Source organism: Notechis scutatus, unplaced genomic scaffold, assembly GCF_049901735.1.
Source record: "Notechis scutatus isolate UNSWTSFEM ecotype Mainland unplaced genomic scaffold, rNotScu1.2 NSCUSCF20, whole genome shotgun sequence".
Lineage (NCBI taxonomy): Eukaryota > Metazoa > Chordata > Lepidosauria > Squamata > Elapidae > Notechis > Notechis scutatus.
In genome coordinates, this window is record NW_028263147.1 from 273,372 (window position 1) to 301,179 (window position 27,808).

A 27,808-nucleotide genomic window follows, 5' to 3' on the forward strand; every position below is an offset into this window, starting at 1 on the left:
GCGGCGGGCGTGACGCAACAGCATACCGCCCGTCGCGCTACGACATCATCACCGTGCGCCGCCGGGCTCCTTGCCCACCAGGCTTCCTTGGCGAAGATGGCGGCGGTCGCGTCCTGGGGCTGCCGGGTAAGCCGGGTGGGGGGGCCCCGGGGTGGGGAGTGAGGAAGGAAAGCGGGGTGGGGGGGGGTTCCTGTCAGCCGGGACGGGGGAGGAGGCTCTCCGGCCACGCCAGGCCGGGGTTGCCTGGGCTGAAGCCAGCGGGCCCCAGCTCGGGGAAGGCGCTTGCAGGCCGGGGGTCCGAAGGTGTTTTTGTTGGGGGGGGTTGTTGCGGCTGAGAGTCCTGAAGCGGTTGAATCCCCGAACAAGCGCCACGTGCGACCGGTCCCCGAATCTGAGGTCCGGACACGCGTCCCTTGACATGGGTGGCCCTCGGGAGCTTTTCCTGACTGGAGGCCTCGCCTTCCGTGCAAGAGATGCTCCCGAGGATGCTTCCCGCCCCCTGGGGTATCTCAGTTGTTGGGAGGGAAGGTCCGTGGACTTCAACTCCCAGAATTCCCCAGCCTGTATATCCAAACCTGATCACTGGAAGACCCGTGGACTTCAACTCCCAGAATTCCCCAGCCAGTATATCCAAACCTGATCACTGGAAGACCCGTGGACTTCAACTCCCAGAATTCCCCAGCCAGTATATCCAAACGTGATCACTGGAAGACCCGTGGACTTCAACTCCCAGAATTCTCCAGCCTGTATATCCAAACCTGATCACTGGAAGACCCGTGGACTTCAACTCCCAGAATTCCCCAGCCAGTATATCCAAACCTGATCACTGGAAGACCCGTGGACTTCAACTCCCAGAATTCCCAGCCAGTATATCCAAACGTGATCACTGGAAGACCGGGACTTCAACTCCCAGAATTCCCAGCCTGTATATCCAAACCTGATCACTGGAAGACCCGTGGACTTCAACTCCCAGAATTCCCAGCCAGTATATCCAAACGTGATCACTGGAAGACTTGTGGACTTCAACTCCCAGAATTCCCCAGCCAGTATATCCAAACCTGATCACTGGAAGACCTCTGGACTTCCACTCCCAGAATTCCCCAGCCAGTATATCCAAACCTGATCACTGGAAGACCTGTGGACTTCAACTCCCAGAATTCCCCAGCCAGTATATCCAAACCTGATCACTGGAAGACCTCTGGACTTCCACTCCCAGAACTCCCCAGCCGGCATATCCAAACCTGATCACTGGAAGACCCGTGGACTTCAACTCCCAGAATTCCCCAGCCTGTATATCCAAACCTGATCACTGGAAGACCCGTGGACTTCCACTCCCAGAATTCCCCAGCCAGTATATCCAAACCTGATCACTGGAAGACCTCTGGACTTCCACTCCCAGAATTCCCAGCCAGTATATCCAAACCTGATCACTGGAAGACCTGTGGACTTCAACTCCCAGAATTCCCCAGCCAGTATATCCAAACCTGATCACTGGAAGTCATGTGGACTTCAACTCCCTCCCCAGCCAATATCCAAACCTGATCACTGGAAGTCATGGACTTCAACCCCAGAATTCCCAGCCTCCAACTGATCACTGGAAGACCCGTGGACTTCAACTCCCAGAATTCTGGGAGTTGAAGTCCACAAGTCTTCCAGTCACCTAGTTTGGAGATGCCCTGCTGTACAGGTCAAAATTTCCTGCTGGAACTCATCATCTGATAAATCCCCAAACCTGGATGGACAGAATCACAATTCCTGCGTTTGTTTCTTCGCTGTCCTCAAAACACGTCGCATGACGGCTTGAATGATTTCATTCCTTTCTTACATTGGCTGCCTATCTTGCCACAAGGCGACTCCGAGCGGCTCGCAACACCCAGTGCAATGCTTCATGCAATAGGGGGGGTTGCGCCACACCTTGCAACCTGCATTCCCACAACACTCTGACCTGCAAGATGTCCCGCCCCTTGTCAGCCTCGCCTGGCGTGTTGTGTGAACCTGCTTTCTACAACTCCTCACCCTGTTTACAGACCCAGGTCTTTTATTGGCCATCCTCAGCAAAGTTGTCACGAGGGACAAATGTTAATGACACTTTTTTTTCCCCTCTTTTCTAATCCTAGAAATATCTTTTAAATGCGTGGCTTCTATCCAGGCAATGCTCCGGCCCTGTGCAGCACCCCTTCTGCGTGTGCCGAACGAGCAGATTGGCGTTGGGATTTTACCAGGTGCGTTTATGACCGACAGGTAGTCCACAACTTAACAACTAGGACTGAGCCCAGAATTTCTGCATGTTAAGCAAGAGAGTCGTTAAGTGAGCTTTGCCCTATTTTATGCCCTTTTGTTGTGGCCTGCCTGTGGCTGGCAGAGCTGGTAGCGAGGAGGTTGGGGAGGAAACTGGACCAGTCTGGGAGGCTGAGGAATGCTCGGACAAGGGCTCTGCATCGGAGGCAGGGATGGGGCCAGGGCAGGCTGGCAGTCATCAGTCAGAGTCGGAGAGCAGTGAGGCGGGGGAGCTTCTGGAACTGGTTCCCAGGCTGTGCATGTGCAGAGCTGCCAAAAGAAAAGAACAATTACGAACTAAGGGTTGATGTGGGAGTAAGGCCCCACCTCGGAGGTGATTGGCCCAGAGGTGCTATTCAGCAGGTTCTGACCAGTTCTGTAGAACCGGTAGCAGAAATTTTGAGTGGTTCGGAGAACCGGCCAATCCCGCCTCTGACTGGCCCCACCAACCCCATCTCTTCTCTGCCTCCCATTGAGTCCCAGCTGATGGGCTGGGTCTTCTTTGGTTGCCCTGCGTAGGAGAATGGATCTGGAAAGCAGGTTAGTGGGGTGGGGAGCAGAGGTGGTATTCAGCCGGTTCTGACTAGTTCTGGGGAGGGAATGGGGATTTTGCAGTATATCCTTCCCCTGCCATGCCCACCAAGCCACACCTACAGAACCGGTAGTAAAAAAATTGGTATCCCACCACTAGATTGGCCCCTCCCGTGGGACATTAAAAGAGCAATGAACGGGACATGAGCTTTTGCAGGAAGCAATTAATTCACCTGGTCGGTTTAAGCTTTGAAAAGTGGTGTTTGACTCTGCGTCAAGTTTGGCCTTGCGCTGCGTCTGGCAATTAGTTCTCTGGCTGCATTCCAAGTGCGATAAGGTGGGTATTTATCAACATTCCCCTGAAAAGACTGTTTGTGAAGCCTGGGAGGCTGTGAATGGACTTGATTCACAGCCGTGGAAATAAAAAGAGGTTTTGCCGGGACTTAAGACTGTGTTTTATGCTTTCTAAGGAAGCCTAGGTCAGAACATCTTTCTTGCCACCGTGATTAAGTGAATCACCACACTTGTTAAGTTAGTCACACGGTCATTAAGTGAATCTGGCTTCCCCACTCAACTTATGCTTGTCGGAAAGTCACAGATCGTGATCGCATGACCCCAGGACTCTGCCACTGTCATAAATATGAGTCAGCTGCCAAGTGTCTGATTTATTGATCACACGGGAAAGGGTGCAACGGTCATGAGTGTTGAAAGTGGTCACAAGTCACGTTAGTGCCATTGTAACTTTGAATAGGTCAGGATCGAACTCCTGGCTGTGGGCAGAATTAGCCTGCAATGATCCATTCTAAGCACTGTGCCACCACGGCCTTTTCCTTCCTTTCCCTTTCCTTTCCTTTCCTCCTTCCCTTCCTTGTTTCCTTCCTTTCCTTTCCTCCTTTCCTTCCTTCCTTGTTTCCTTCCTTCCTTCCCTTTCCTTTCCTGCCTTTCTTTCCTTCCTTTCTTCCTTCCCTTTCTTTCTTTCTTTCTTTCTTTCTTTCTTTCTTTCTTTCTTTCTTTCTTTCTTTCTTTCTTTCTTTCTTTCTTTCTTTCATACTTATACAGTGCTTTACAGACCTTTCTAAGCAGTTTGCAGTCAGCCTCTTGCCCCTTCCTTCCTTCCTTCCTTCCTTCCTTCCTTCCTTCCTTCCTTCCTTCCTTCCGCCTATTGTCAGCCTATTACTCCTCCCTTCCTCCCTCCCTTCTCCTTTCTTCCTTCTTCCTTCCCTCTTCCATCCTTTCATCTCTCTCCCTCGCTCCCTTCACACTTATTTATATACCGCTTCACAGTGTTTTACAGCCCTCTCTAAGTGGTTTACAGAGTCAGCCTATTCCTTCCTTCCTTCCTTCCTTCCTTCCTTCCTTCCTTCCTTCCTTCCTTCCTTCCTTCCTTCCTTCCTTCCTTCCTTCCTTCCTTCCTTCCTTTTCTCCCTTCCTTCCTTTCCTTCATCCATCCATCCATCACCTCCCTCCCTTCTTTCCTCCCTCCCTCCCTCTTTAGACTTATATACCACTTCACAGTGCCTTTACAGCCCTCTCTAAGCAGTTTACAGAGTCAACAAATCGCCAACAGTCTGGGTCCTCATTTTACTGACCTTGGAAGGATGGAAGGTCGGGTCGATCTTGACCTGGTCAGGATCGAACTCCTGTCAGTGAGCAGTGAGTTAGCCTGCAGTGCTGCATACTCATCACTGCACCACCATGGCTCTTACAGGAGAAAGAAAGAAAAGGAGAAAGAGGAAAGAAGAGCAGGAGAAAAAGGGAAATAAGAGATGGAGGGAGCAGGAAAGAAAGGAAAAAATTGAGAAAAAGAAGGGAAGGAAGGAGAGAGGGACAGAAAGAGGGAGAGGGAAAGAATAGCAATAGCAAAAGCAGTTTTATATACCGCTTCACAGTGTTTTATAGCCCTCTCTAAGCGGTTTACAAAGTCAGCCTTTCCCCCCCAATCATCTGGCTTACTTTAAGGGCAAAAATGAAAGGAGGAATAGAAAACACAAAACGAGAATAGGAAATTAAGGTAGGAATAGAAATATATTCTGGGTTGTGCAGCTGGAGAGAGGCTCTGGTCATCGGCTGAAGAGGAGAGGCCAACGTGATTTTATTGAAAATTAATATGTTTTATGAATGACTTGTCCTATTTGTTTAGCTCTAAGGAAAACTGGGTTTTCTCTTCTCGCCTTATTCCTTTCGTTTTTCTTTGTGTACAGCTGCCTGAAATGGGACACTTTTTAAGCTTTTAATTTTGGATTCAAGTGCCTAGAGGCCATCGGGTGGTTTGTAAATGAAATCTTGCCTTGCTTCTCTGTTGGTTTGTTCCTCTGCCTGAAAGAAGCTGTCCTTAGGTGACTTTCAAAGGAAGGGTGAGCAGATAAAACGGTGGCAAGAGATTTAGTTAATCTGTCTTCCTTCCTGAGATTTGTCAGGGTGGAAGTTTCCCTGGGTATCCTTGCAAATTGAGGTCATTAGTTCTTGGAAACAAAAGAGAGGATTTGGGTGACTATTCCCTTCGCAAGAAAGACAGGTTACAAACAGCTTAAGTTCAGACACTCCTTCTCTTAAAATAAACATTGGACTTAGAATAACTTTAATCGGCATGCATTAAAATGAAATTTCATTGCCTGCAGCTTCCAAAGGGTCACCACCTCCAATAGACACTACATCTACATCAGGGGTGTTCAACCTTGGCAACTTTAAGACTTGTGGATTTCAACTCCCAGAATTCCTCAGCCAGCAAAGCTGGCTGAGGAATTCTGGGAGTTGAAGTCCACAAGTCTTAAAGTTGCCAAGGTTGGACACCCCTGATCTACATGATGAAAATATAAATAATTTTTTAAAAAAAGATTATGCACATACCCACACGTACCGTATTATTATATGACACAGAGAAACAACACAGTCTAGTTTGGATGTATAAATGGTGTAAATGGTGAGAAAAACAAACTACAGCTAATTTGTCATGTAAAAGCTTAAATCTTGATGAGCGGTCTTCCAATATGTGAGGGGCTGCCACAGAGAGGAGGAGGAAGCGGGGGGGTCAAGCTATTCTCCAAGGCACCCGAAGGCCAGACAAGGAATAATGGATGGAAACGGAACAAGGAGAGATTCAATCTGGCAGTGAGAAAAATCAACCAATGGAACTCTTTTTAATGTCTTTTTAATATTCTTCTGTTTTGGTCTCCATCCTGGCAGGAACTCTATCGAATTCTACTGTATAGTGCAAGATTAATGCAATATCAGGGGTTTTCAATTCAGTGTACAGAATGTGAAGGGTGTGTGTATTTTCATAGTCATCATGTAAACTGAAGATGGTATTTGATTTTGTTGTAGTGACAATAACAGTGACAATAAAGTAAAGTAAACTAAAGCTAAATTAAACTAAACTGCAAGTTCCAAATCGGCCATCAAGACAAGGATTTCAGAAAGTAGGCAGGATGCCAGCTGTCGGTGATCTGATCAAATTTAAAGTGGAAGTAGGAACATATGTCTGTTAAGACAGTTCAAAACTACTTGGCAACGACGTAGCTTGGAGAGATTAAGGGAGGGAGGGAGGTGGATTGGAATTGTGATAGACAAGCCAACCTTTCTTCAAGCAGTTTTATTTATTCATTTGTATCTCATCCCCAAAGTGCTTTTTCAGGAGGCAACTGGACCTTCTGGTTTTTCTTTGAAGATGTTTTGCTTCTCATTCAAGAAGCTTCTTCAGCTCTGACTGGATGGTGGGGAATGGAAGGGTTTACACTCCTTGCAGACAAAACTGGTCATTTGCATTCTTTTAGCGAGTCATTGAGGCCACTTGGAGATTTATTTGTGTCCTCAGGGTCACTTGAATGGTGCCAATGGGGGCGGAGCCTTCTTGGAACTACTGAATGGACTTTGCTGTAAACTGGAGACAGATGATGTCATCAGCGGTTCTAAGAAGGCTCCACACCCATCTGCACTCTTCAAGTGATTCCGAGGACACAGATGAGCCTCCAGGTGGCCCCAACGACCCTCTCAAACAATGCAAATGACCAGCTTTAAATCCTTCCATTCCCCGCCATCCAGTCGGAGCTGAAGAAACTTCTTGGATGAGAAGCGCAATGTCTTGAAAGAAAAAACAAGAAAGTCCAAGACCTGGGAGATGGAGAATCGCTGCTGACCATTGGAGCTGAGATGTTTCTCCGTGGAAAACCTGTCTTGAGCTATAGGTCTTGGGCAGTGGGTGCCACTGAGTGCACGTGTCATGTCCCTGTCGGAATCTGGTTCAGAGGGGTAGGCCAAACAGCTGACAGGGAGTGGGAGTGTGGCTCCATTGGCTGTGGAGGAAGCTGGGGAAGGGCAAAGTCTGGCTGGGCAGAGCAGGGGGAGGTAGAACAAGGGAGAGGGAGTTCAGAGGAAGACCCAGGCCCACCCCCTCTTCATCCCAGGGCACACAGGGAGGAATGGAGAAGGGAGCAACGTGAGTTGCATGGCTTATGGGGGAGGAAAGGGCCCTGATTCCCTTCATTAGCTGCAGCTGGGAACACAGTGTTTAAAAAGGGAAGCTGCGCACAGCAAGTTGTTGGGAGCAAATCGTGAATTGTCTGGTATTGTCGAGGCTTTTCTGTGTTCCTGGCGTCTTCCCAACTGTGTGAGTTTTGCCGTGCTTTCAAGTCTGCAATTCCTTCTCCTGCCTCGTCAAGCTAATTACTTCACCGTGATTTGTGTGGATTTTTAGTTACAGTCTGTATGTATCTTGTTTTGGACTGAATTTCCTCCATTTAAAGGCTGTTCCTGGGAGAGTTTTTTTCTCCAGCCTGAAGGTAACCTGGACATTGGGGGCAAAGCTGGAGGTATTAAAGGGATCTTTATTGATTATCTGACGGTGTTGCCTTTGTGCTACGCCCCTTTGGGTCACTGCAGCCCGAGGCAGGCCCGCCTTCATGCTTCAAGGTGTAATTGTGACCTTTTCTTTAGTCTAGATGTTCTTCCTCGGGCCATCGGAAAGGTTTTATATCTGGCTTCGTAGAGAACATCAAGCAGGAGCTGGCCAAAAACAAGGAGATGAAGGAGAGCATCAAGAAATTCCGAGACGAAGCGAAGAAACTGGAGGAGTCGGACGCCCTCCAGGAAGCAAGGCGGAAATACGTACGTTGGCTCTCCCCCGGACATCGAAGGGCGCTTGGTGGCTTTGGGCCACCAGGGGAACGTTTCTGGGACAGGTAGTCCTCGACTTAACGGCCACGGCGGGGTCCAGAATGTCCATCCCTAAGCGAGGTGGTTGAGGAGTGAGCCCTCCTTCAAATCAAGAGTCTCTGGCCGCATCTTAGAGAAAAGTAAATTGGTTTATTAGAAGTTGCCATGTTGGCGCGTGGCTGGATGCAGCCGATACTCAATCACATCATACATTTACCCCTTGAACCTGGCCTTTCCCCCACCCCCTGGATGTGACTTCTCCAATGGGACACGTCCGTCTCCCAAGAGTCGTCCATCGTGCTCTCCAATAACCGTCTTATGCTCCAACAACTTTAGGCTGCTGAGTTGATATCTAGGCATTTAAGGAATGCCTTGTTTTCCCCCCCACTCCCTTTTTCTGGCCGCTGAAAAGACCAAAGGAGTCTCTTTTTAGTTGACAGTGGCGGCGGTTGAGCGAATCCCAGAGTCGTTAAGTGAGTGCGTCTCCCGCCGTTGAGTTTGCTGGCTGGGGAAGGGCGCAGAAGGCAGCCATAGGAGGCCAGCCTACCGCAACCGTCGTAAGTCCATGCCATTTGCCCAGCTCTTGGATTTTGATCCTGGGAGATGCTGCGGCGGTCATAAGCGCGAGGACCAGTAGTAAATCATATTTTTTTTTCAGTGTCGTAATTTTGAGTGTTTGCTAAACAAAAAGGCTGTAAGCCGAGGGCTACATTGGGCAGGCAGTCCCTTGACTCACAACAGTTCATTTAGTGACCAAAGTTAACCGCAGCAGTGACAGAAACTTGACTTATGACCGTTTTTCGTACTTTTTGTCCGTGGCAGCGTCCTCCACGGTCACGTGATCAAAAGGCAGGCGCTGGGCAACTGACTCATATTTACGACGGGCTGTCCCGGGATCACGCAATCCCCTTTTGAGACCTTCTGACAGACTCACTTAACAACCGTGTGATCAACTTGACAACTGCAGTGGTTCATTTAAAACAACCGCAGCCAAAAAGTTCATAAAACGGGGCAAAACCCACGTAATGAATGCCCCGCTTAGCAACGGATAGTTTGGCCTCAAGTGCAGTCGTAAGTCAAGGACTACCTGTATCGTAAGGGAAGGCGGAAGGCCGCAGGTGCGTAAATAACATTGCACCTTCTTCCTGCTTCAAAAAGAGTTGAGGATGTAGGCATGCCCTCGGCGGGGAACTAAATAATATGTGTGACCTGTTTGATGATGATGATGATGATAATAAGAATCAGGATGATGTGTGTTCAAATCCCAGAAGGTAAAGGTAATTCTCACAGTGGAGATTTGAGGGGTCCTTGGGGGTCTCTGAGCTGGGTGGTTTTCTTGCAGATGTCTCATGACCCAAAGTAGGTAACATCAGTGCAAGAAGAGGGTGGGGTTTGCAGGGAGGAGGGGGAGGAAGAAGAAGAGGAGGAAGGAGGAGGGAGCTCCCACAGTCCTCCCTCTCCCTCCTCCTCCTCCTCCTCTTGCAAACCCCACTCCCTTCCGGCACTGATTGTCAGCCATGGAAGCCATATTTTACTTGGAAGCTTCAAGGCTGCCGCATTCAGTGCCTGGGAATTTGGGAGGGGGGATTTCTTATCGCAAGGGTCTCCAAACTTGACAAGTTTAAGACTTGGGGGGCTTCACCTCCCAGAATTCCTGAGCTAACATGACTGGAGGAGGAGGAATTCTGGGAGGTGAAGTCCACAAGTCTTAAAGCTGTCAAGTTTGGAGACCCCAAAGTGAGTAGAAGATTAGACTCAACAACACTCTTTCTTAAAAGTCAAGGACAAGCTGCCCTGCAGCTGGAGAGGAGTATCTGGAGGAACGGCTTCCGTTGGGACGACGATTTGATTGGGCCGTGTGGTGGACTGGTGGGTGCCGGGGATGGATCTTTGAATTTCTCTTGGGGAAGGGAAAACCCAGATTCAAGTTTTCCCAGGTGTGAAAATATGACTTCTCTAATAAATTCTTACTTGGATGGACTTTGTTTCTGAGTGCTGAATGGAAATGGGGAGTTTCATTGGAACGCCGACACTGATGATGTTCCCTAGTTGGGTCATGAGACGTCTTTAAGAAAACCACCCAGCTCAGAGAGCACCATGACCCTCCACAGTCCCCCTCCCCCTCCTCCTCCTCCTTGTAAACCCCACTCCCTTCTAGCACTGATGATGTTCCCTAGTTGGGTCACGAAACATCTGTAAGAAAACAGCCAAGCTCAGAAAGCACCAAGGACTCCCACAATCTTCCCTCCCTCCATCCCTCCCTCCCTCCCTCTTCCTCCTCCTCCCTGAAAACCCCACTCCCTTCTAGCACTGATGATGTTCCCTAGTTGGGTCACGAGACGTCTGCAAGAAAACCACCCAGCTCAGGGAGCCCGAGGACCCTCGTGCCATCCCTGACCTACAAACATCATTCTCCCTTGATTAGGAGGATATTTCTTCCAGAGATTTCACCCTGCAGATTATTTTCAAGCTCTCTTGTCTCCCCTCCCCTTACGTGACAAACTAACCCATCTGCCCAAAACTGCTTAGAGCAGCCTGAGAGATCAGGGCCGATCCTACTGGGGGAAATAAACTGGCTCCAATTTGCTCCTGAAATTCTGAGACCGTAGCTGTTGGGGGGGGGGGTCATCAAGAGATGGTGGTCCATTCAGAAGAACCTAACCACAGAGTTGTCGTTGGGTGAGAAGAGAATTAGCTTTCTCCCTGGGCGACACCAACTTTTCTGCTTCCTTCTCGCAGAAAACCATCGAGTCCGAAACCGTCAAGACCTCGGAAGTGCTTAAAAAGAAATTAGGAGAAATCAGTGGCACCGTCAAGGAGGTAAGAACCACAGAGAGGTGTGTCCTTTTGGCCCTGGACTATCTTACTCCAGCGGCTAGGAATGCTCTCCGGAGCCCCCACAGCACGGGTGTATTCCACCTTGGCCGTACCAGCAGCTCTCTGGAGGGCCCAAGGCTAAAGGAGTCCATGCTGATTCTTCTAAGAGGCAGCAGCCTCCTTCCTTTTACGATTTAAATATTTTTGTTAGAATATAAAAGAAAACAAAAATAATGGGAAGCTAGAAGAGGAAAAAATTGAATACTGCATCCAATTTTGGTCACCACACTATGAAAAAGATTCAGAGACTCTAGAAAAAGTGCAGAGAAGAGCAATCAGGAGGATGAGGGGACTGGAGGCTCAAACATAGGTTGAACGGTTGCAGGAACTGGGCCTGGCTAGTCTAGGGAAGAGAAGGACCAGGGGAGACAGGAGAGCAGCCTTCCCAATATTGGAGGGGCTGCCCCAGAGAGGAGGAGGAGGGGGTCAAGCTATTCTCCAAAGCTCCCAGAATAATGGAGAGAAACTGAACAAGAAGAGATTCAACCTGAAAATAAGGAGAAATTTTCTGACAAGGAGAACCACCAACCTATAAAAAAAGACCTTGAGACTCTAGAAAAAGTACAGAGAAGAGCAACCAGGATGATTAAGGGACTGGAGGCTAAAACATACAATGAACAGTTGTAGGAACTGGGCCTGGCTAGTCTAGTTTAGTTTAGTTTACTTTATTGTCATTGCATTTACAACGAAATTAAATGCCATCTTCAGTCTACATTATACATAAAAAACAAAAACATCCTTCGCATTCTATACAATTGAATTGAAAACCCCTGATATTGCATTAATGTTGCACCATACAGTAGAATTCAATAGAGTTACTGCTGTGGGACAGAAGCTGTTTTTCAGCCTATTTGTCCTTTTTAGTCTAGTGAAAAGAAGGACCGGGGGGACACGATAGCAGCCTTCCGATATCTCAGGGGCTGCCCCAAAGAAGAGAGGGGTCAACCTATTCTCCAAAGCACCTGAAGGCAGGACAAGAAGCAATGGATGGAAACTATTCCAGGAGAGAAGCAACCTGGAATTAAGGAGGAATTTGCTGACCGCGAGGACAATTAACCGTTTTTTTTTTTTTTTTTTTTTTTTTGCCACCAGAAGTTGTGGGTGCTCCATCACTGGAAGTTTTTTTTAGAAAAGACCTAGGCAGACATTGGTCTGAAATGATATAGGGTTCCCCGCTTGAGCAGGGGTTGGACTAGAAGACCTCCGAGGTTCCTTCCAACTCTTTTTCTTCTGTTCTTCCTGCCCCCCCCCTCTGGTGGTAGAGCATAGATGAAGTCAGCAAGAGCGAGATTGGCCGGAAGATCAAGGAAGGCATGGAGGAAGCAGCCAAAACAGCGAAGCAGTCTGCAGAAACAGTCTCCAAGGGAGGAGAAAAGCTGGGCCGGACTGCAGCATTCAAGGCCATTTCTCAGGTAACTCCCTTCTTCAGTCAGGTGCAGGGATGGGCTGCAACGGGTTTGGGCGGGTTCTAGAGGACCCATTGCTAACATTATGGCTGGTTCGGCAAACCGCCAAATCCCACCCCCTGTGTCACGCCTTTTGGTGGAGACTGACTCTGAGGGAGAGGAGGAACGGCCGAGAGGGAGTGGAAGTGGGGCTCTGGGGGTTATGGAGGAGGCTGGGGTAGGGCAGAGGCCGGCTGGGCAGTCAGAGGAAGACCCAGGCCACCTCCTCTCCATCCTAGGGCATGCAGGGAGGAGAGGATAAGGGAGAGACGTGGTCTCCTCTGGAGGAGAGGGCCTTGGTCCTCTTCATGGGCTGCAGCTGTGACAACTCAATAAGAGGACGGACATGCGTATGGGCGAGTGCTGGAAACAAAGCATGGAAATATCTCTAGTTTATAGTTCCTCTCTTGAGTTTGGTGTCCTTCCCAGTGTGCGTTATCTGTGGACGTCCTCCAGCCCTTATCTTGCCTGGTTTGTGTTGCTTTTTTCCTCCTTGTAGCTGTTTGTGTGGGAGTTTTTTGTCTTCAGTCAAAGATATTTGGAGCTTGGAAGCAAAGTGAAGGAATAAAAGGGACTTCACCTCTTTTCTGTGACTGTGTTTGTCTTGTATCCCATCCTGGGTCATCACACCCTGGCTCGGGAGCCCGTTTTCGCTGGCAGATGCTCGGGCTGCCACAGGCGCACCCGACATGAGTGATGTTGAGCTGACCACTCCCGCCCCTGCCCCCACCGCCCTGCCCCCCCTCCCCTCGAGGTCAAACACAACCCTAATGTGGCCTTCCATGAAATCAAGTTGGACACCCGTGGTATAGGCAATGCTCAGATTTTTTAATTTTTTTTTAACAGTACAGGTAATCCCTGGGTTATGAGTGTTCCCTTAGAGAATGGTCAAAGTTACGTGATCAGCGCCCCTTCGTGTTTATGAGCAAGTCCCGAGACTGTGAATCTTGCAGCACCACGGCAATTGTTCGCCCTTACCAATAACCGCAGAGGCTCTGCAACATTTGTCCTGCTCTTTGCTGGCCAAAACGGAGCTTTGGAGGGGCGCGCACAGCTGAGAGGCTAGAGAGGAGACAACTTGCTAGATCTTCTGACAGAAAGTGACCTGGCACGGCAGCTTGGGTGTGGGGGGGAAAGCAATTGTGGGGAGCATGAGGTATTTCTGTGGGTCGGGGAGGCCTTGGGTGGTTTTAGGCAGGGGACATGTTCCTTCACTAGGGCCCCGCCCATGGACTTCCCTACCCTGAAATATCTCATGTTCACTTAACAAACCGCTCGTTCGATTAGCAAATGCGTGGGTGAAAGGAGGGAGTGATGGCGTTCAATGTACGAGATTCACTCCCACCAATCCTCTGCTTATGAATGGAATGGGGCAGCTCCATTATATTCATAACTCAAGGGCTACTTGAATGGTCTTTGCCTCTTCTGTCAATCAATCCGGGGACTTCCTCTCCCCTGCTGCAAGGTTGGAAAACTGACAGCTAAGCAGGGAGGATGAGTCAAGAGGGCAACTAGCCTCGAGTCCTTATACAGCCGCAAGAGGCATAATCCCGACCTTCTCTCCCTTCCATTGAGCTTTATCTGGGTGGTTCCCAAGGGAAGAAGGTGAGCAGTCTTTGGAGGGGTGGGGAATAAACAACTTGATTGTCTTCTACCTATATTACAAAGTAGGTAGAAGACAATCAAGTTGTTGATTTTTCCTAAGTTGAGACTTTGAAAAAAAAAAGTGCAGAGAAGAGCAACTAAGGTGATTAAGGGCCCAAAGACTCAAAACATATGAAGACTGGCTGCAGGATTTGGGTCTGGCTAATCTAGAAGGATTAGAGGGGACATGATAGCGGTATGTCGGTATTTGAGGGGCTGCCATAAAGAAGAGATCAGTTTATTTTCCAAAGCAGCAGAAAGCAGGACAAGAAACAACGGATAGAAACTAATTGAGGAGAGAAGCAACCTGGAACTAAGGAGAAACTTTCTGACAGGGAGGACAGTTAACCAGCGGAACAGCTTGCCACCAGAAGTTCAGAGTGTTCCATCACTGGAGGTTTTTAAGAAGAGACTAGACAGCCACCTGTCTGAAATGGTGTAGAGTCTCCTGCTTGAGCAGGGGGGTGGACTAGAAGACCTCCAAGGTCCCTTTCAGCTCTATTTTGATTGATTTGGGCCTTTCGTGAGTGGATCTGGTTCCTTGCGGCTGACGTGTGACATGGCTTCCCTTCCCAGGGCATGGAGAGCGTCCGGAAGGAGATTGACGAGAGCGTGCTGGGTCAGACGGGCCCTTACAGGCGTCCGGAGAGACTCCGGAAAAGGACAGAATCTGCCAGTGAGAGGCTGAAAGAGGAGCGGATATTCGAAGCTAACGAGTGGGTGTCAGAACTGGGATCAGAACTGGAACCAGAGCTGGGTGATGCTGGGGGGCGGGGGGGACAAGAAAGAAACCTCAGCCAGGAGAGGCCTGGCATCTTCCAATGGAACTGGAAAAGCACATCTGCCTCGCTCTTCCTGAGGCCGTGCAGGCAGTTGGCTGCGAGGGTTTCCCCCATGGGAGCCGAAAAGATCTCTCTTTCCCAACGACAGGTAGGGGGACGTTCCAGCCTCCTTCCCTTAACCTCCCTCTGTCGCCCCCTCTAGGCAAGCGATGGGCATGGTGCTCCACAAAGACTCCAAGTGGTACCAGCAGTGGAAGGAGTTCAAGGACAACAACGTGGTTTTCAACCGTACGTATTATGGGAATGCAGTGGGTCACGTGGTTAGGGTACCGGGCTCAGCATGGGTCGGCTCGAGACCCGGTTGCATGCTACAGGACGGGGCGAGCGCCCGCCACTCGTTCCAGCTCCTGCAGACTCATCAGTTTGAAAGCGGGCAACTACGCGTCGATAGATTGGTATGTTGTGGCCCGCCGGAGGAGCTGACGGAGCCGGCATCAGAGTCGGACAATAGTGAGGAGGTTGGGGAGCAACCTGGACCAGTCTTGGAGGCTGAGGAAGGCTCGGATGAGGGCTCTGCATCAGAGCAGAGATGGGGCCAGGGATAAAGAGGATACCGAATAATTATTTAGCATGGGATTTGTTTTACAAATGGTTAGACAGCAGAGGTAGAAATGAGAAATTGGAAGAATATTATTACATACAAGTAAACATTATTGGCATTATATATATATATATATATATATATATATATATATATATATATATATATATATATATATAGTAAATGAACCAAGACGTTACACTGTTTATTGAGCACTGATGTATATTAAATATGTATAACTAAAACTTAAAAAAGAATCCTTAGTGCTATTTGAATTTATTTCTCAGCCTCTAGAGAACAAGTTTCCTTTTTTTTAAAGTGACCTCCTCCTGGTTTCCCAGGGCAGGGGGCCCATATTCCTTCTTCCAGGGGTACCTTTCCATTTCCTTAGGTTTCTTTGAAATGAAGATGAAATACGACGAGAGTGACAATGCCCTCATCCGTGCCTCACGCGTCATGACGGACAAAGTGACCGACTTCATAGGTCTGTCTTCCTTTTTTTCTCCCCTCATCTGGTGAGCAAGGGGCATTTCTGGCTGGCCATTTGCAGGACCTTATAGGCAGTGGTGGGGTGCAACCGGTTTAACAACCGGTTCTGTGAGCGTGCCCGCGCGCGCGCAGTTTTAAAAAAAAACACCAATTTGAACCTCTACAGGGTAAGTAGAACAGCTGAAATCTGCGTGAAATCTGTGCTGGGCGAATCAGCTGAGCTGAAAAAGAGAGAAATATAGGACAGGATAGGGTGGTGGTGGTGGTGCTGGTGGTGGGTGAGCTGATCATTGGAACTACCGGTTCGCTTGAACCGGTCTGAACCAGCCACAGCCCACCATTGCTTATAGGGCAGGGATGGCGAAGCTTTTTGTTGTGGTGTGCCGAAAGGGCACGCAAGCGCGATAGCAAGGGCGTGCACGTGCCAGCACCCACAATGCAATGCGGGGCCCCCGTGCATGCGCGCGCAATCTCCTTACCCTGCACTGCATATGCACGTGCCACCAACTGATTTTCGGCCCTTCTGAGACCTTTTTCACCCTCCCGGAGGCTCGAGAGAAGCCTCTGCAGCCCCGGGAGGCTGAAAAACGGGCCTGTTTCGGCACTTCCGGTATTTCCAGAAGGCCCGTTTTTCGGCCTCCCAGGGCTGCAGAGGCTTCCCTTGAGCTTCCGGGAAGGCAAAAAACAGCCTCAAACGGGCCGAAAATCAGCGGGGAGGTTCGTGTGTGTGCAGTGCAGTGCTGGGGCTCGCGTGCCCGCACAAATGGCTACCCGTGTCATAGGTTCACCATCATGTCAAAGGGCGAAAAAAGTGTTTCCCTGTAAAAAAAAAGACAGTTCATTTAGTGACCAAAATTATAACAGCGTTGAAACCGCTGACTTCTGTCAATCGTTGTTCATACTGAACGACTATTGCAGGATCCCTACAGTCGTGTGATCCAAATTCGGACACTTGTCAACTGGCTCATACTTACGACGGTTGCGATGTCCCAGGGTCAAAGCTACCGTCCACCCTACCTGTCCGGCAAGGGGGCATTTAATTTCACAAAAGGTCTCAACACCCAAGATCAAGAGCCTGGCTTGGGGCTCATAGATTGGTTGACTCAGCCCAGAGTGAGGAGCAATTGTTCTCAACTGTGGCCCCTTTAAGATCTGCGGACTTCAACTCCCAAAATCCTCCAGCCAGCTATATCTACCGTGTTTCTCACATAATAAGGCCGGGCCTTTTTTTTTGAGCTCGAAAAACGGGTTAGGCGCCTTTTCGGGTAACTTAATTTCCCCCTTCATCCTCATCTAGAGCGCCTGCGGGCAGCCTCGCCACCAGCCGCTCCTAACGGGCGATCATGGCGAAGCGCAGAGAGCTCCCTACTCCCACCAAACACCTTTGTTGCAGACCCAAGACCTTTGGCACCTGCCGCTGTTGCTTTCCCTTCTGCCCATTCCGCTGCCGTTGGAGTGCCGTTGGAGCTGCCGCCGCCGTTGGAGTGCCGTTGAGCTGCCGCCGCTGTTTGAGCTGCCGCCGCCGTTGGAGTGCCGCCGCACGTTGGAGCTGCCGCTCCGTGTTTGGAGCTGCCGCCGTGTTTGGAGTGGCGGCGGTGCTCAAATGGCAGTGGTGCTCCAAACAGCGGCAGTGCTCCAAACGCGAAGCGGCAGCTCCAAATGTGGCGGCAGCACTCCAAACAGCAGCGGCAGCTCCAAATGGCAGCGGCAGCTCCAAACACGGAAGCGGAGCCACCGCCGCCGCTTGAGCTGCCGCCGCCGCTTGGAGTGCCGCCGCCACATTTGGAGCTGCCGCTCCGCGCTTGAGCACTGCCGCTGTTTGAGCACCACTGCCATTTGGGAGCACCGCCGCCACTCCAAACACGGCGGCAGTGCTCCAAACACGGAAGCGGCAGCTCCAAATGTGGCGGCGGCAGCTCCAAATGGCGGTGGCAGCTCCAACGGCACTCCAAATGGCAAGTCCCCCACCCTTCCCCTATTTTGCATGTTTTAAACTAGGCCTAAATTTGGGGGCTTAATTTGATTTTATGCCTAGAAAACATGCTGGGTCTTCCTATTGGTGGAGGCCGTATTGTTGGAGAAACACGGTAGAATTCTGGGAGTTGAAGTCCACAGGTCTTAAAGGGGCCACAGTTGAGAAACACGGGTGAAGACAGACCTGGGGGGCGTTGGTGGCCCCTGCTTCCTCCTCCTGAGAGATGGACTCTTGCCTCTGTGGAGGCCAAGCTGCCCTGGAGCCGCCCCTGCAGGGCTGGGAGGGACGAAGAGAGGGACGGAAGCACTGGTTTGGGGAAGGACACCTATCCCCTGGAGTCCCCCCTCCCCTCCTTCTGAAGGGCAGGGATCCTTCCTTCCTGCTTAGCCATCTCCTCCTTCCCTCCCTCCGGCAGGCGGGCTGTTCTCCAAGACCGAGATGTCCGAGGTCCTTACCGAGATCCTGCGCGTTGACCCCAACTTCGACAAGGACCAGTTCCTCAAGCAGTGTCAGGCCGACATCATCCCCAACGTTCTCGAGGTAAGTTGGGTGGGCAAGAGGCGGAGGGGTGTGGGTCCCCAGCCTGCCCCCGTTAAGAAGCCCAGGCTTCACAGGGGTAAAGTAAAGGTTCCCCTGCACGTACCTGCTAGGAGGTGGTGCTCATCTCCATTTCAAAGCCAAAGAGCCAGCGCTCCGTGGTCATGTGGCCGGCATGGCTAAACACCTTTGAAGGCGCACGGAGGAACGCTGTTCCCCTCTTCCCACCAAAGGAGTCCCTACTTTCCTACTTGCATTTTTTAACATGCTTTCGAACTGCTGGGTTGGCAGAAGCTGGGACAAGTAACGGGAGCTCACTCCGTGACGCGGCTATGCTAGGGATTCGAACCACTGAACTGCCAACCTTGCTGATCGACAACCTCAGCGTCTTAGTCCCTGAGCCACCGTGTCGCCCTTTACGGGGGTAGCAGAAGATAAAGAGGTGAGGCAGGATCCCCCGGCCAGCTCTTCGGGCCTTGTGGCTCCCTGTCTTTCAAAGCCTGGACTTTCCTGCAGGAGCAGAAACACAAGAGTCCTCAACTTTCGACGGTTCATTTAGCGACCGTTCGAAGTTCCAAGGGCCCCTGGGTAAAAGAAGTGACTTGGACCTTTTTCACACTTACGATTTTTCCGTCCCTGTGGTTACGGGATTCAAATTCAGATGCTTGGCTAGTGATTCGTACTTAAGACGGTTGCAGCGTCCTGGGGGGCTGTCACACAGTCCCCTGTTTGTAATCTCCTGACAAGGAAAACCAATGTGGGGAGGGGGGCTAATCCAGATTCACATAACAACCTCGTTATTAACTGAACGATGGCAGCGGTTCACTTAACGCCTGCCTCAGGGACGGTTGCAAAATGGAGCATAACCCGCTGAACAATTGTGGCTGTAAGCGAGGATTACCTTGTAAGATCGCGGCGAAGAACACCGATTCTTGCAGCCGACAAGGTGTGAGACTGGCAGCCTCACCTGTCGAAACCGCTGGACCTCCAGTGGTGCCGACCACAGCAGTCATAAGCCGGAGGACCAGTCGCAAGTCTCATCCTTCAGTGCCATGGTAACTCTGAATGGTTGTTAAAATGAATAGTGGTAAAATACCGGTAGAATGGAAGGGTGTTTGAGCTAAGATTCACTTAATAATACGTGGCAAAACTGTCAAGAGTACATTCATTAACTGGCAGGGACATGGTTAACAAAGGAAGCATGGCAAAAGACCAGCCAATGGGAGCTGACAACCTGGGTGTGGTTTGGCTCTCTGTGCTGTGGTGAGAATTGAAAGTGAAACTAGACTTGCTTGCTTGCTGAAACTGATTTCTGCTCTGAGCTGCTGCTGCTGCTTCTGTTTTTTCTTCTATTACATTGGAAGAATCTACAAATGGTATTGTAAACTTTACTTCATCTTATGTTTGTCAAGAAGTGAATGATCCTGCTGAATCAGTCATCTGTGTGTTTCCTGGACTTGAATTTCTGCTGCAAACTCGTAACAAAATCTCACCTCACAACCACAGAAATTTGGGGCTCAATTGTGGTCATAGGTTGAGGACTACCTGTACAGCAAATTGCCCTTTGATTGCCCCTTTTGATGCCAGGATGACAGAACCCCCCCCTCCTTCCTTCCCCGCCAGGATGTCCTGCAGCCTCTCCGTTTTATTCCCATTTTAAATGCAACAGGAGCAGCCGGTGTTAAATCCCAACAGGATTAACCCTCTATCCAGCGTCTTCAGATGAAACAAACTTCAGTTTCACCCTCTCCCGTGCCGGCTTTGTCCTTCCCTCTTGCCCAGGGCACCCCTGGCACTCCTCCCCACCTGTATGTCAGGATTCCGGGGATTGTCCTTGTTAGGGATATACACCCTAGCAGAACCTGCACGGCAGTCAGGCAGGCAGGCAAATATGTTAGATAAACGTTTTTGTAGCTTACACTCAATAAAACAGATACACAGTGCTAGTTAAATAGTTTATTCCAGCAAGAGTTTTAGCATAGTCAAACAGTCCATATATCATACACTAGTTCAGTCCGTCCGGGGATTAATCAGTTGCAAAGTCCAGTGTCGAAAAAGAGGTCATTAAACTTACAAATATCAGTCCAGTAATATCTCTTTGCAGTAGAGATATGAAGAAGTCAAACCTCTTTTCTTCCTTCAGCAACAGCAGAGAACACGCAGTTATCAAACTATCATCGTCATCAAGCAATCCAGTAAGCCAGCAATCAATCAGGTTCTCTTGCTCCCTCTTATGGCGATTTACAGCCGCACCCAAAATTACATGCTTTGGAGTTAAAGTGACACACACATATAAACTCACTATCATAGTTTATATATATTATTTTACCCAAACTACGTTAGGTAACCTATGTTATTCCTAACAGTCCTAATTAAATCACGAGCCTCGTTGACCGGAATGAACCCCACTCTGACACATGTAATTGACAGTCCCCTGTGACCCTCTTTCCCCCCTCTCCCCCCCTGCGTGTGTCATCAATCAGATTCTCCAACTGAGCCACCTTCACAGGGCTGGGTCTCATCAATCACATTCACCAATGAGGATTTTCGCAGGCAGAAGGTCTGGTAGCCTAGGCTACAATCTTTTGAAGATAAGCGTGGAATGTACTTCTGGTTTTTTACTTGCCGATCTGCTCCTTCAGATGTCCCCCTCCCCTCCTGCTTAGGGCAACTCGAAAACAGGCATAGGAATGTTTTACGAGTTGACACCATCCATTGCCTCCCACCCCCCGCCCCCTCCACACCCCTGACAAGCATCTGCTCTCTCCTTTCCCCAGGCTATGATTTCCGGAGATCTGGACATCCTGAAGGACTGGTGCTACGAAGCGGTGAGTCTCCACACGGGGAGGATATTTGGGGCATGTGTGTGTGTGTGTGTGTGTGTGTGTGTGTGGCAGGGGCTGCTGGGAAAAGGGTGTGATGACCCAAAGGGGCGTGACACGAAAATAACAAAGTCACAAAAGTAGAATAAATTCCCTTTAATGCCTCCGACTTGGGGCCCAAGGTCCAATTATCCTCAGCTGGATATCAAACTTCCAAAAACAGTCTATGAAGGGGAGAAATGCAGTCCGAACCCAAAGTAAAGATAATTAGAAATTTTAAAAAAAAACCAGCACAAACCACGCTGAAGTAATTAACACGGCAGGCCAGGATGATAAATTGCAGACTTCCACAAGAAAACGCAGCAACCACAGGTGGGAAGACGCCAAAACTCGGATAAGCCTCAACAAAGATAATGTGTCAGCTATAGAATCATGATTGATTGTGGCCACGTAGCTGGAGAAAGTGATGTTAATTGAGTAGCTCTTAATAGACAAAATATAATTCTTTTGATACTTCAAAGTTAAAGAGAGTGGCTCAGAAAGAATTGGACTTACTTTGGGATTAGTTCATGTGATGTGATGATGAGTAAAAAGGAGATGGTTTGTAGGTTGGGACAGTATGGAAAGTCCGGGGAAACTTTTAGTTTCGGAATTCCACAGAATGCGCCAGGCTCTGTTCTAATAAAAGTACTTTGAGATTATGGTTGTCTTGGAGTTACTGACAGGAATGGATTTTACCTGGAACGCTGACATACTGCACGCTTTTGCTTCCAGCAAAGACCTGTGTGCAAACGCCCCACTTATATCCTGTTCTCCCAGCTACAACTAATGAAAGGGATCAGGGCCCTTTCCTTTCCCGTAAGCCATGTTGCTCCCTTCTCCGTTCCTCCCTGCGTGCCCTAGGATGAAGAAGGGGTGGCCCTGGGTCTTCCTCTGAATTCTTCCACAGCCACCGGAGCCACACTCCCACTCCGTGTCAGCTGCTCAATCTCCCTCTCAGAATCAGACTCCAAGAAGGGCATGACGGGAAGAACTTTGTAGGCCCCCCGAGAAAAGCCCGGCGGGACTTCTGGGGCCGAGAGACCTGGGGGGGGGCCCTCTCTTAAACCGTTTCCTTCTCTTGCAGACCTACAGTCACCTGGCCCATCCTATCCAGCAGGCCAGAGCGATGGGGCTCCAGTTCCACTCCAAAATCCTAGATGTGGACAATGTGGACGTGAGTAGCCCCCTTCCTACTACCGCTACGGAACTCTTGCGCACCCCAAACCATTAGTTTGGACTTCCGGCAGGGGCCCCCATCTTGCACCCAAAAGAGCTCCGGCGGAGGAGGAGAGGTTCCCAACTCCTGGCTATCCTCGGCTTGGGGGCTTCTCTTCCCATTGGTCAGGTCTATATCCCCCCCTTTAAAGCAAGATGCACCAAATTAGGCCTTTTTTGGGGGGGGACAGGACATTCCTACCTTTTTGATCACTTAAATCGGAGGTCTCCAAACTTGGCCACTTCGAAGACTTGTGGACTTCAACTCCCAGAATTCCCCAGCTAGCTGGGGAATTCTGGGAGCTGAAGTCCACAAGTCTTAAAAGTGGCCAAGTTTGGGGACCCCTGCCTTAAGGCATGGATGGGCATCGTTCCCAAGAAAGCCCAATGGGGTGCTGCAGGTCGAATCCATATATTCAACCCATATATTCAATTCACAAATGGCACATGTAATCTGCTGTCGCTGGGGACTGTGGGGGAGGAGGTGGGTGTGTGTGATTTTACTATATTAATTTATTTGATTTTACGAGTTTTATTGTTTTTAAATTGTGTTTCGACATGTTGTAAGCCGCCTTGAGTCGCCATGGGGAATAGGCGGCAGTACGAATCTAATGAATAAATAAATATAATTTGGGATGAGTTTCTCTCTGTCTCTCTCCATCCATCCATCCATCCAACCATCCATCCACTGTGTATGTTTGTTTATCTCTCTGCCTCCCTAACTAACTACCTACCCGTTCATCCATCCATCCAGTCTGTCTATCTGTCGGTCATCTATCTATAACATCTATCTCATCTATCATATCTATCATCTGTCTATCGATTGATCTATCATCTATATCCTATCTATCTATCTCTCATCTATCTATCAATCATCTCTATCATCTATCTATCTATCTATCTATCTATCTATCTATCTATCTATCTCTCATCTGTCTGTCTGTCTGTCAGTCTGTCTGTCTATTATATCTATCTATCTATCTATCTATCTATCTATCTATCTATCTATCTATCTATCTAACTATTTATCTATCATCTATCTATCTATCATCTATCAATCATCTATCTATCTATCTATCTATCTCTCATCTATCTATCAATCATCTCTATCATCTATCTATCTATCTATCATCTATCTCTATCTCTCATCTATCAATCATCTCTATCTATCATCTATCTATCTATCTATCTATCTATCTATCTATCTATCTATCTATCCATCTATCTCTCTATCTATCCATCTATCCATCCATCCATTCATTCATGCATCTATCTATCTATCTATCTATCTATCTATCTATCTATCTATCTATCTATCTATCTATCTATCTATCTATCTATCTATCTATCATCTATCAATCATCTATCCATCCATCCATCCATCCATGTCTATCTATCTATCTATCTATCTATCTATCTATCTATCTATCTATCTATCTATCTATCTATCTATCTTTCTATCATCATCTATCATCATCCATCCATCCATCCATCCATCCATGTCTATCTATCATCTAATCTATCTATATCTATATCTATCTATCTATCTATGCATCTATCTATCTATCTATCTATCTATCTATCTATCTATCTATCTATCATCTATCAATCATCTATCCATCCATCCATCCATCCATGTCTATCTATCATCTAATCTATCTATCTATATCTATCTATCCATCCATCCATCCATCCATCCTATATCAGGGGTCTCCAACCTTGGCAACCTTAAGCCAAGTGGACTTCCACTCTCAGAATTCCACTCCAAAGTGGCTGGGGAATTCTGGAAGTCCACAAGGCTTAAAATTGCCAAGGTTGGAGACTTCTGTTCTACGTCACGTCATATCCTGTCTGTCTCTCTGTCTCCATCCATCTGTCTGTCCTTTTTCATCTATATATCTATCTTCTCTCTCTCTCTCTCTCTCTCTGTCTTCTTCCCTCTCCCCCTCCCCTTGTAGATTTTCTTTTGAAAACCAAAAAAAAAAAAAAAAAAAGTCCAGTCACCTCTTGAAAAAAACCCACACCTTTGGGACAACCAATGTGCTGGATGGCTGAGAACCTCCACAGACGTTGAGCCACTTCAAAGCGTTTCATAGCGTGCGCTGGGCCGGTCGCAGCAACCCTCTTATGGACTAGCGCCTTGAAACGAGTCTTCTCTTTTCCAGCTGGCCATGGGGAAGATGATGGAGCAGGGCCCCGTGCTGATCGTCACCTTCCAGGCTCAGCTGGTGATGGTGATGAAGAACCAGAAAGGAGAGGTGGTGGAAGGAGATCCGGTAAGGCCCCACCCACCCTTCGCGATCTACCATTCGAATGGTGCCACATTCAACAACTTCGGTTGAGAAGGAAGAGAAAGAGTAGCCCACAGGCCGGGGTGGGGGGGGTCAGAGGGGACATGGGCAGGGTGTGTGTGTGTGGCCAGCTTGACATCACTCATGTTGAGGGCACCTGTAGTAGACTGAGCGCTTTGCCAGCAAAAATGGGCTCCCCCAAGGGCCATTTTCGGCTGGGACAGCCTCCTGCAAACCTCTGCCAGCGCAGCCCTCCCAAGCTCCGTTTTCGCTGACGGAGGCACCACGGGCCAGTCTGCTGTTTCCAGGGCGGCCTTGTGGGCCGGGTCTAAGGATGCCACAAGGGCCGGTGTCACCTCATCAAACATTCCTCTGCCCGTTTTAGTAGTTGCCATAAAAAAAAGTTGGGGGGGGGGGAGGAAAGAAATCTGGAAGAGCAAGTGCAGCAGTTTGGAAGCGAAAGTACATTCCAACTCTTCGCTTTAAAAGGTTGTAACTAAACTACCAGAGCTTTTGCCCGGGAAATATTTAATTTGGAGAACCTGATTGATTACATCCAGCCTGTGAACGTGCTCAGTTGGAGAATCTGATTTATGACACACCCAGAAAGTGGGGGGGAGGGTGTCACAGGGACTGTAAATGACGTAGGCCAGAGTTGGCTTCCTACAGGGCAGGGCCAAGATGTCGCCTCTAATGAATCCTTTCAAGTGTTTTGAAGTTTGGCTTGAGAATCAGGATTTCATTAGGGCGATTGCTGGAATCGTGACAGCTGGATCTAAGCACCCTGCAGACCAGATCCAGCCGCAGGCCTTGGGTTTGACTCCCCCCTGCCCTGGGCAATCCAAGGAGGCTGGGTTTAATTTTGAATTTTCCTCCCCCTCCCCACCACTCCTGGTCTCCTGTTCCCTCCCTTCCCTGGCTCCCCAGCGTTGGGCACCTGTCTCGGGGCCAGGAGGTGGGAGGGGTCTTCTAGAGACAGGGCGAAGCTCACTGTCTTCTTTTTGCTTCGGAAAACAAGAAAGTCCAGTTGCCACTTGGAAAAAAACAAACAAAAACAAACCACTTTGGAACAACCGTCACCCGGATGGTTGAGAATCTCCCTAGACAACTTGTAGTTTAGTGTCTAGATGACCACGGGGGCTGCTGGGTCAGGAGTGCAATTTCATTCAGTTGGGGAGATTGCGAGGCAGGGGTTTCTTTTTCCGGCGGGGGTTTGTCCTCTGCTGCCCCTTTTATCCCTGCGACGTGCTGGCCTCCCTTTTCACAGATTACCAGCTTAACAGAGTTGGGAGGGACCTTGGAGGTCATCTAGTCCAGTGGTCACCAACCAGTGGGCTGGGGACCCCTGGTGGTCTGTGAGAAAATTTTGGGGGTGTGCAGAGAAATGTTACCCTCCCCTCCAAAGCAATTAATCCAGGCTGCGCGGGAACACAAGGCTGCGCTGCCCACATGGCCCACGGGAACACAAGGCTTGCGTCACTTGCATTGCAAACAACACAAGGTAGTGAGAAGAGGGGGGAAAGGGCAGAGGGGGGGAACTTGCCCCACCTGCCCCCCGCGCCTGGCCTGGCCACCAGGCTGCTTCTTTCTTCTTCTGTTTTTGGCTTCACGCAAGGAAAGCAGCCAAAGTCTTTCTTTCTCTCCTCCAAACTCCGCCAGAAATGAGTCTTTGGGACCCTACAAGGCATCCTGCTCCAAGAGGCTGCGCCGGCGCAACAAGACTCACAAAGACTCATTTCTGGCGGAGTTTGGGGGAGAGAAAGAAAGACTTCTGCTGCTTCTGCTGCTTTCCTTGCATGAAGCCAAAAGTCTCTCCTCTCTCTCTCTCTCCCCCCGTGAGAACGGAGCTGGAGACGGTATCCTGCGATCCCAAATAAAGAACGATCGATCGGTAGGAAAACGGGGTGGGGGATTTTCCTGCAAACTTTTGGGAGGATTTTCCCAGGGTCTCTGGTCCGCGGGATTTAAAAGGATGAGTTTGGTGGTCCCTGAGGTCCAAAAGCTTGGCGACCCCTATTCTAGCCCGACCCACAACCTCTGCCCTTCCTTTCTCTTTCCCCCTCCAGGAGAAAGTCCTGCGGATGTTGTACGTCTGGGCCCTCTGCAGGGATCCCGAAGAGCTGAACCCCTACGCCGCCTGGCGCCTGCTGGACATTTCCGCTTCCAGCACTGAGCAGATCCTATGAGTCGGCCCAGGGGGTGGGGGAGCTCGACAGCGATCCTGCAGAGCGCCCCACCCCCCTGTCCTGCGCAGAGTCCAGCACGAGGGACCCCAGCGGGGCTGGGCCAGGGGTGCTGGTTCGGATGTAGATGCTGGGAGACCCTCCCCCTGTACCCTCTTTTTCTGGTCTTCAGACTTGGAACTTGCTAGCATCCGGGCACGATGCGGGGCAGCGCTGACCCCCCGCCCCTTGCCCTCACGGATGTCTGGGTCTCCCAGGACGGACACCGGCCTGCGCTTTGCCAAAGTTATGCCTGTTCCGAAACTCGCTGCCCCTTCATCCTCGCACCGAAGAGGCTTCCGGAAGGCTCCTTGCAGCGGATTCATCAGGCTGAGCTGGACACCGGGGGCTGCCAGGGGGCAGGGAGACGACCCACACACACATACGCGGGAGAGGAAAACGGGGTGGAGAGAGAGGGGAGGGTCTTGAGGCGCAGAAGGCCGGCAGGAGGTGGTTGGTCTTCCTTCCAGGAGCTATTTCCTCACAAGGTTGGCAGGCTCAGGGTGGAATCTGGGGTCTTTGGTACCCCCTTTTTTGCAGCCCTGGCCGGGCTTGGAATTGGCTTAGCACCCTTGACGGGGTGCTGGGCGGGGGGGAAATGGCCTCCTCTCCATAAGAGTCTTCCATGCCCCCTCTGTAAATTAAAAAAAGATACGGCCCACCCTACATGTGTACATATCTGTTTTGACCCAGCTCCGCAAACACGACCAACCCTCTGAAGTTAAAAGATTCCTTTATTAGGAGGGCCGGCACCCCTGGCAAAAAATTTCTGTCTCACTAAGTCCATCCAGCCGGAAGACAAATAGTTGTCTGCCATCTCTATTCATCTCCACCCCTGCCTTTTATCCCCCAGAGTCAGGGTGGGGCTTCGCTAGCAGCCATGGCTCTTCCGTCCCAAGGACCGCCCATA

The 27,808-nt window shown here is 49.7% G+C and overlaps 1 protein-coding gene across 2 annotated transcripts; it reads left to right on the plus strand.

Moving 5' to 3' along the window:
* Positions 1-27,564, plus strand: TIMM44 (translocase of inner mitochondrial membrane 44). Of its 2 annotated transcripts, none has more exons than XM_087948791.1 (13): positions 1-126; positions 2,118-2,222; positions 7,738-7,908; positions 10,696-10,776; positions 12,096-12,245; positions 14,499-14,638; positions 14,907-14,992; positions 15,697-15,789; positions 18,185-18,309; positions 21,084-21,134; positions 22,255-22,344; positions 24,551-24,661; positions 26,743-27,564. In XM_087948791.1, the coding sequence occupies exons 1-13, from the start codon at positions 97-99 to the stop codon at positions 26,860-26,862; spliced, it is 1,353 nt and encodes a 450-aa protein (XP_087804917.1). In that variant the 5' UTR covers positions 1-96; the 3' UTR covers positions 26,863-27,564. The 2 variants fall into 2 exon arrangements, with proteins under 2 accessions (XP_087804917.1, XP_087804918.1); XM_087948792.1 differs by having other exon boundaries at positions 39-126; positions 7,743-7,908.
* Positions 27,565-27,808: the final 244 nt, after the last annotated feature.

Coding starts and splice junctions, on each gene's coding strand:
- TIMM44 (XM_087948791.1), top strand. CDS start 97: ATGGCGGCGGTCGCGTCCTGGGGCTGCCGG. Junction 18,310..21,083: donor TCATCCCCAACGTTCTCGAG/GTAAGTTGGGTG, acceptor TCCTTTCCCCAG/GCTATGATTTCCGGAGATCT. Junction 22,345..24,550: donor TAGATGTGGACAATGTGGAC/GTGAGTAGCCCC, acceptor TCTCTTTTCCAG/CTGGCCATGGGGAAGATGAT.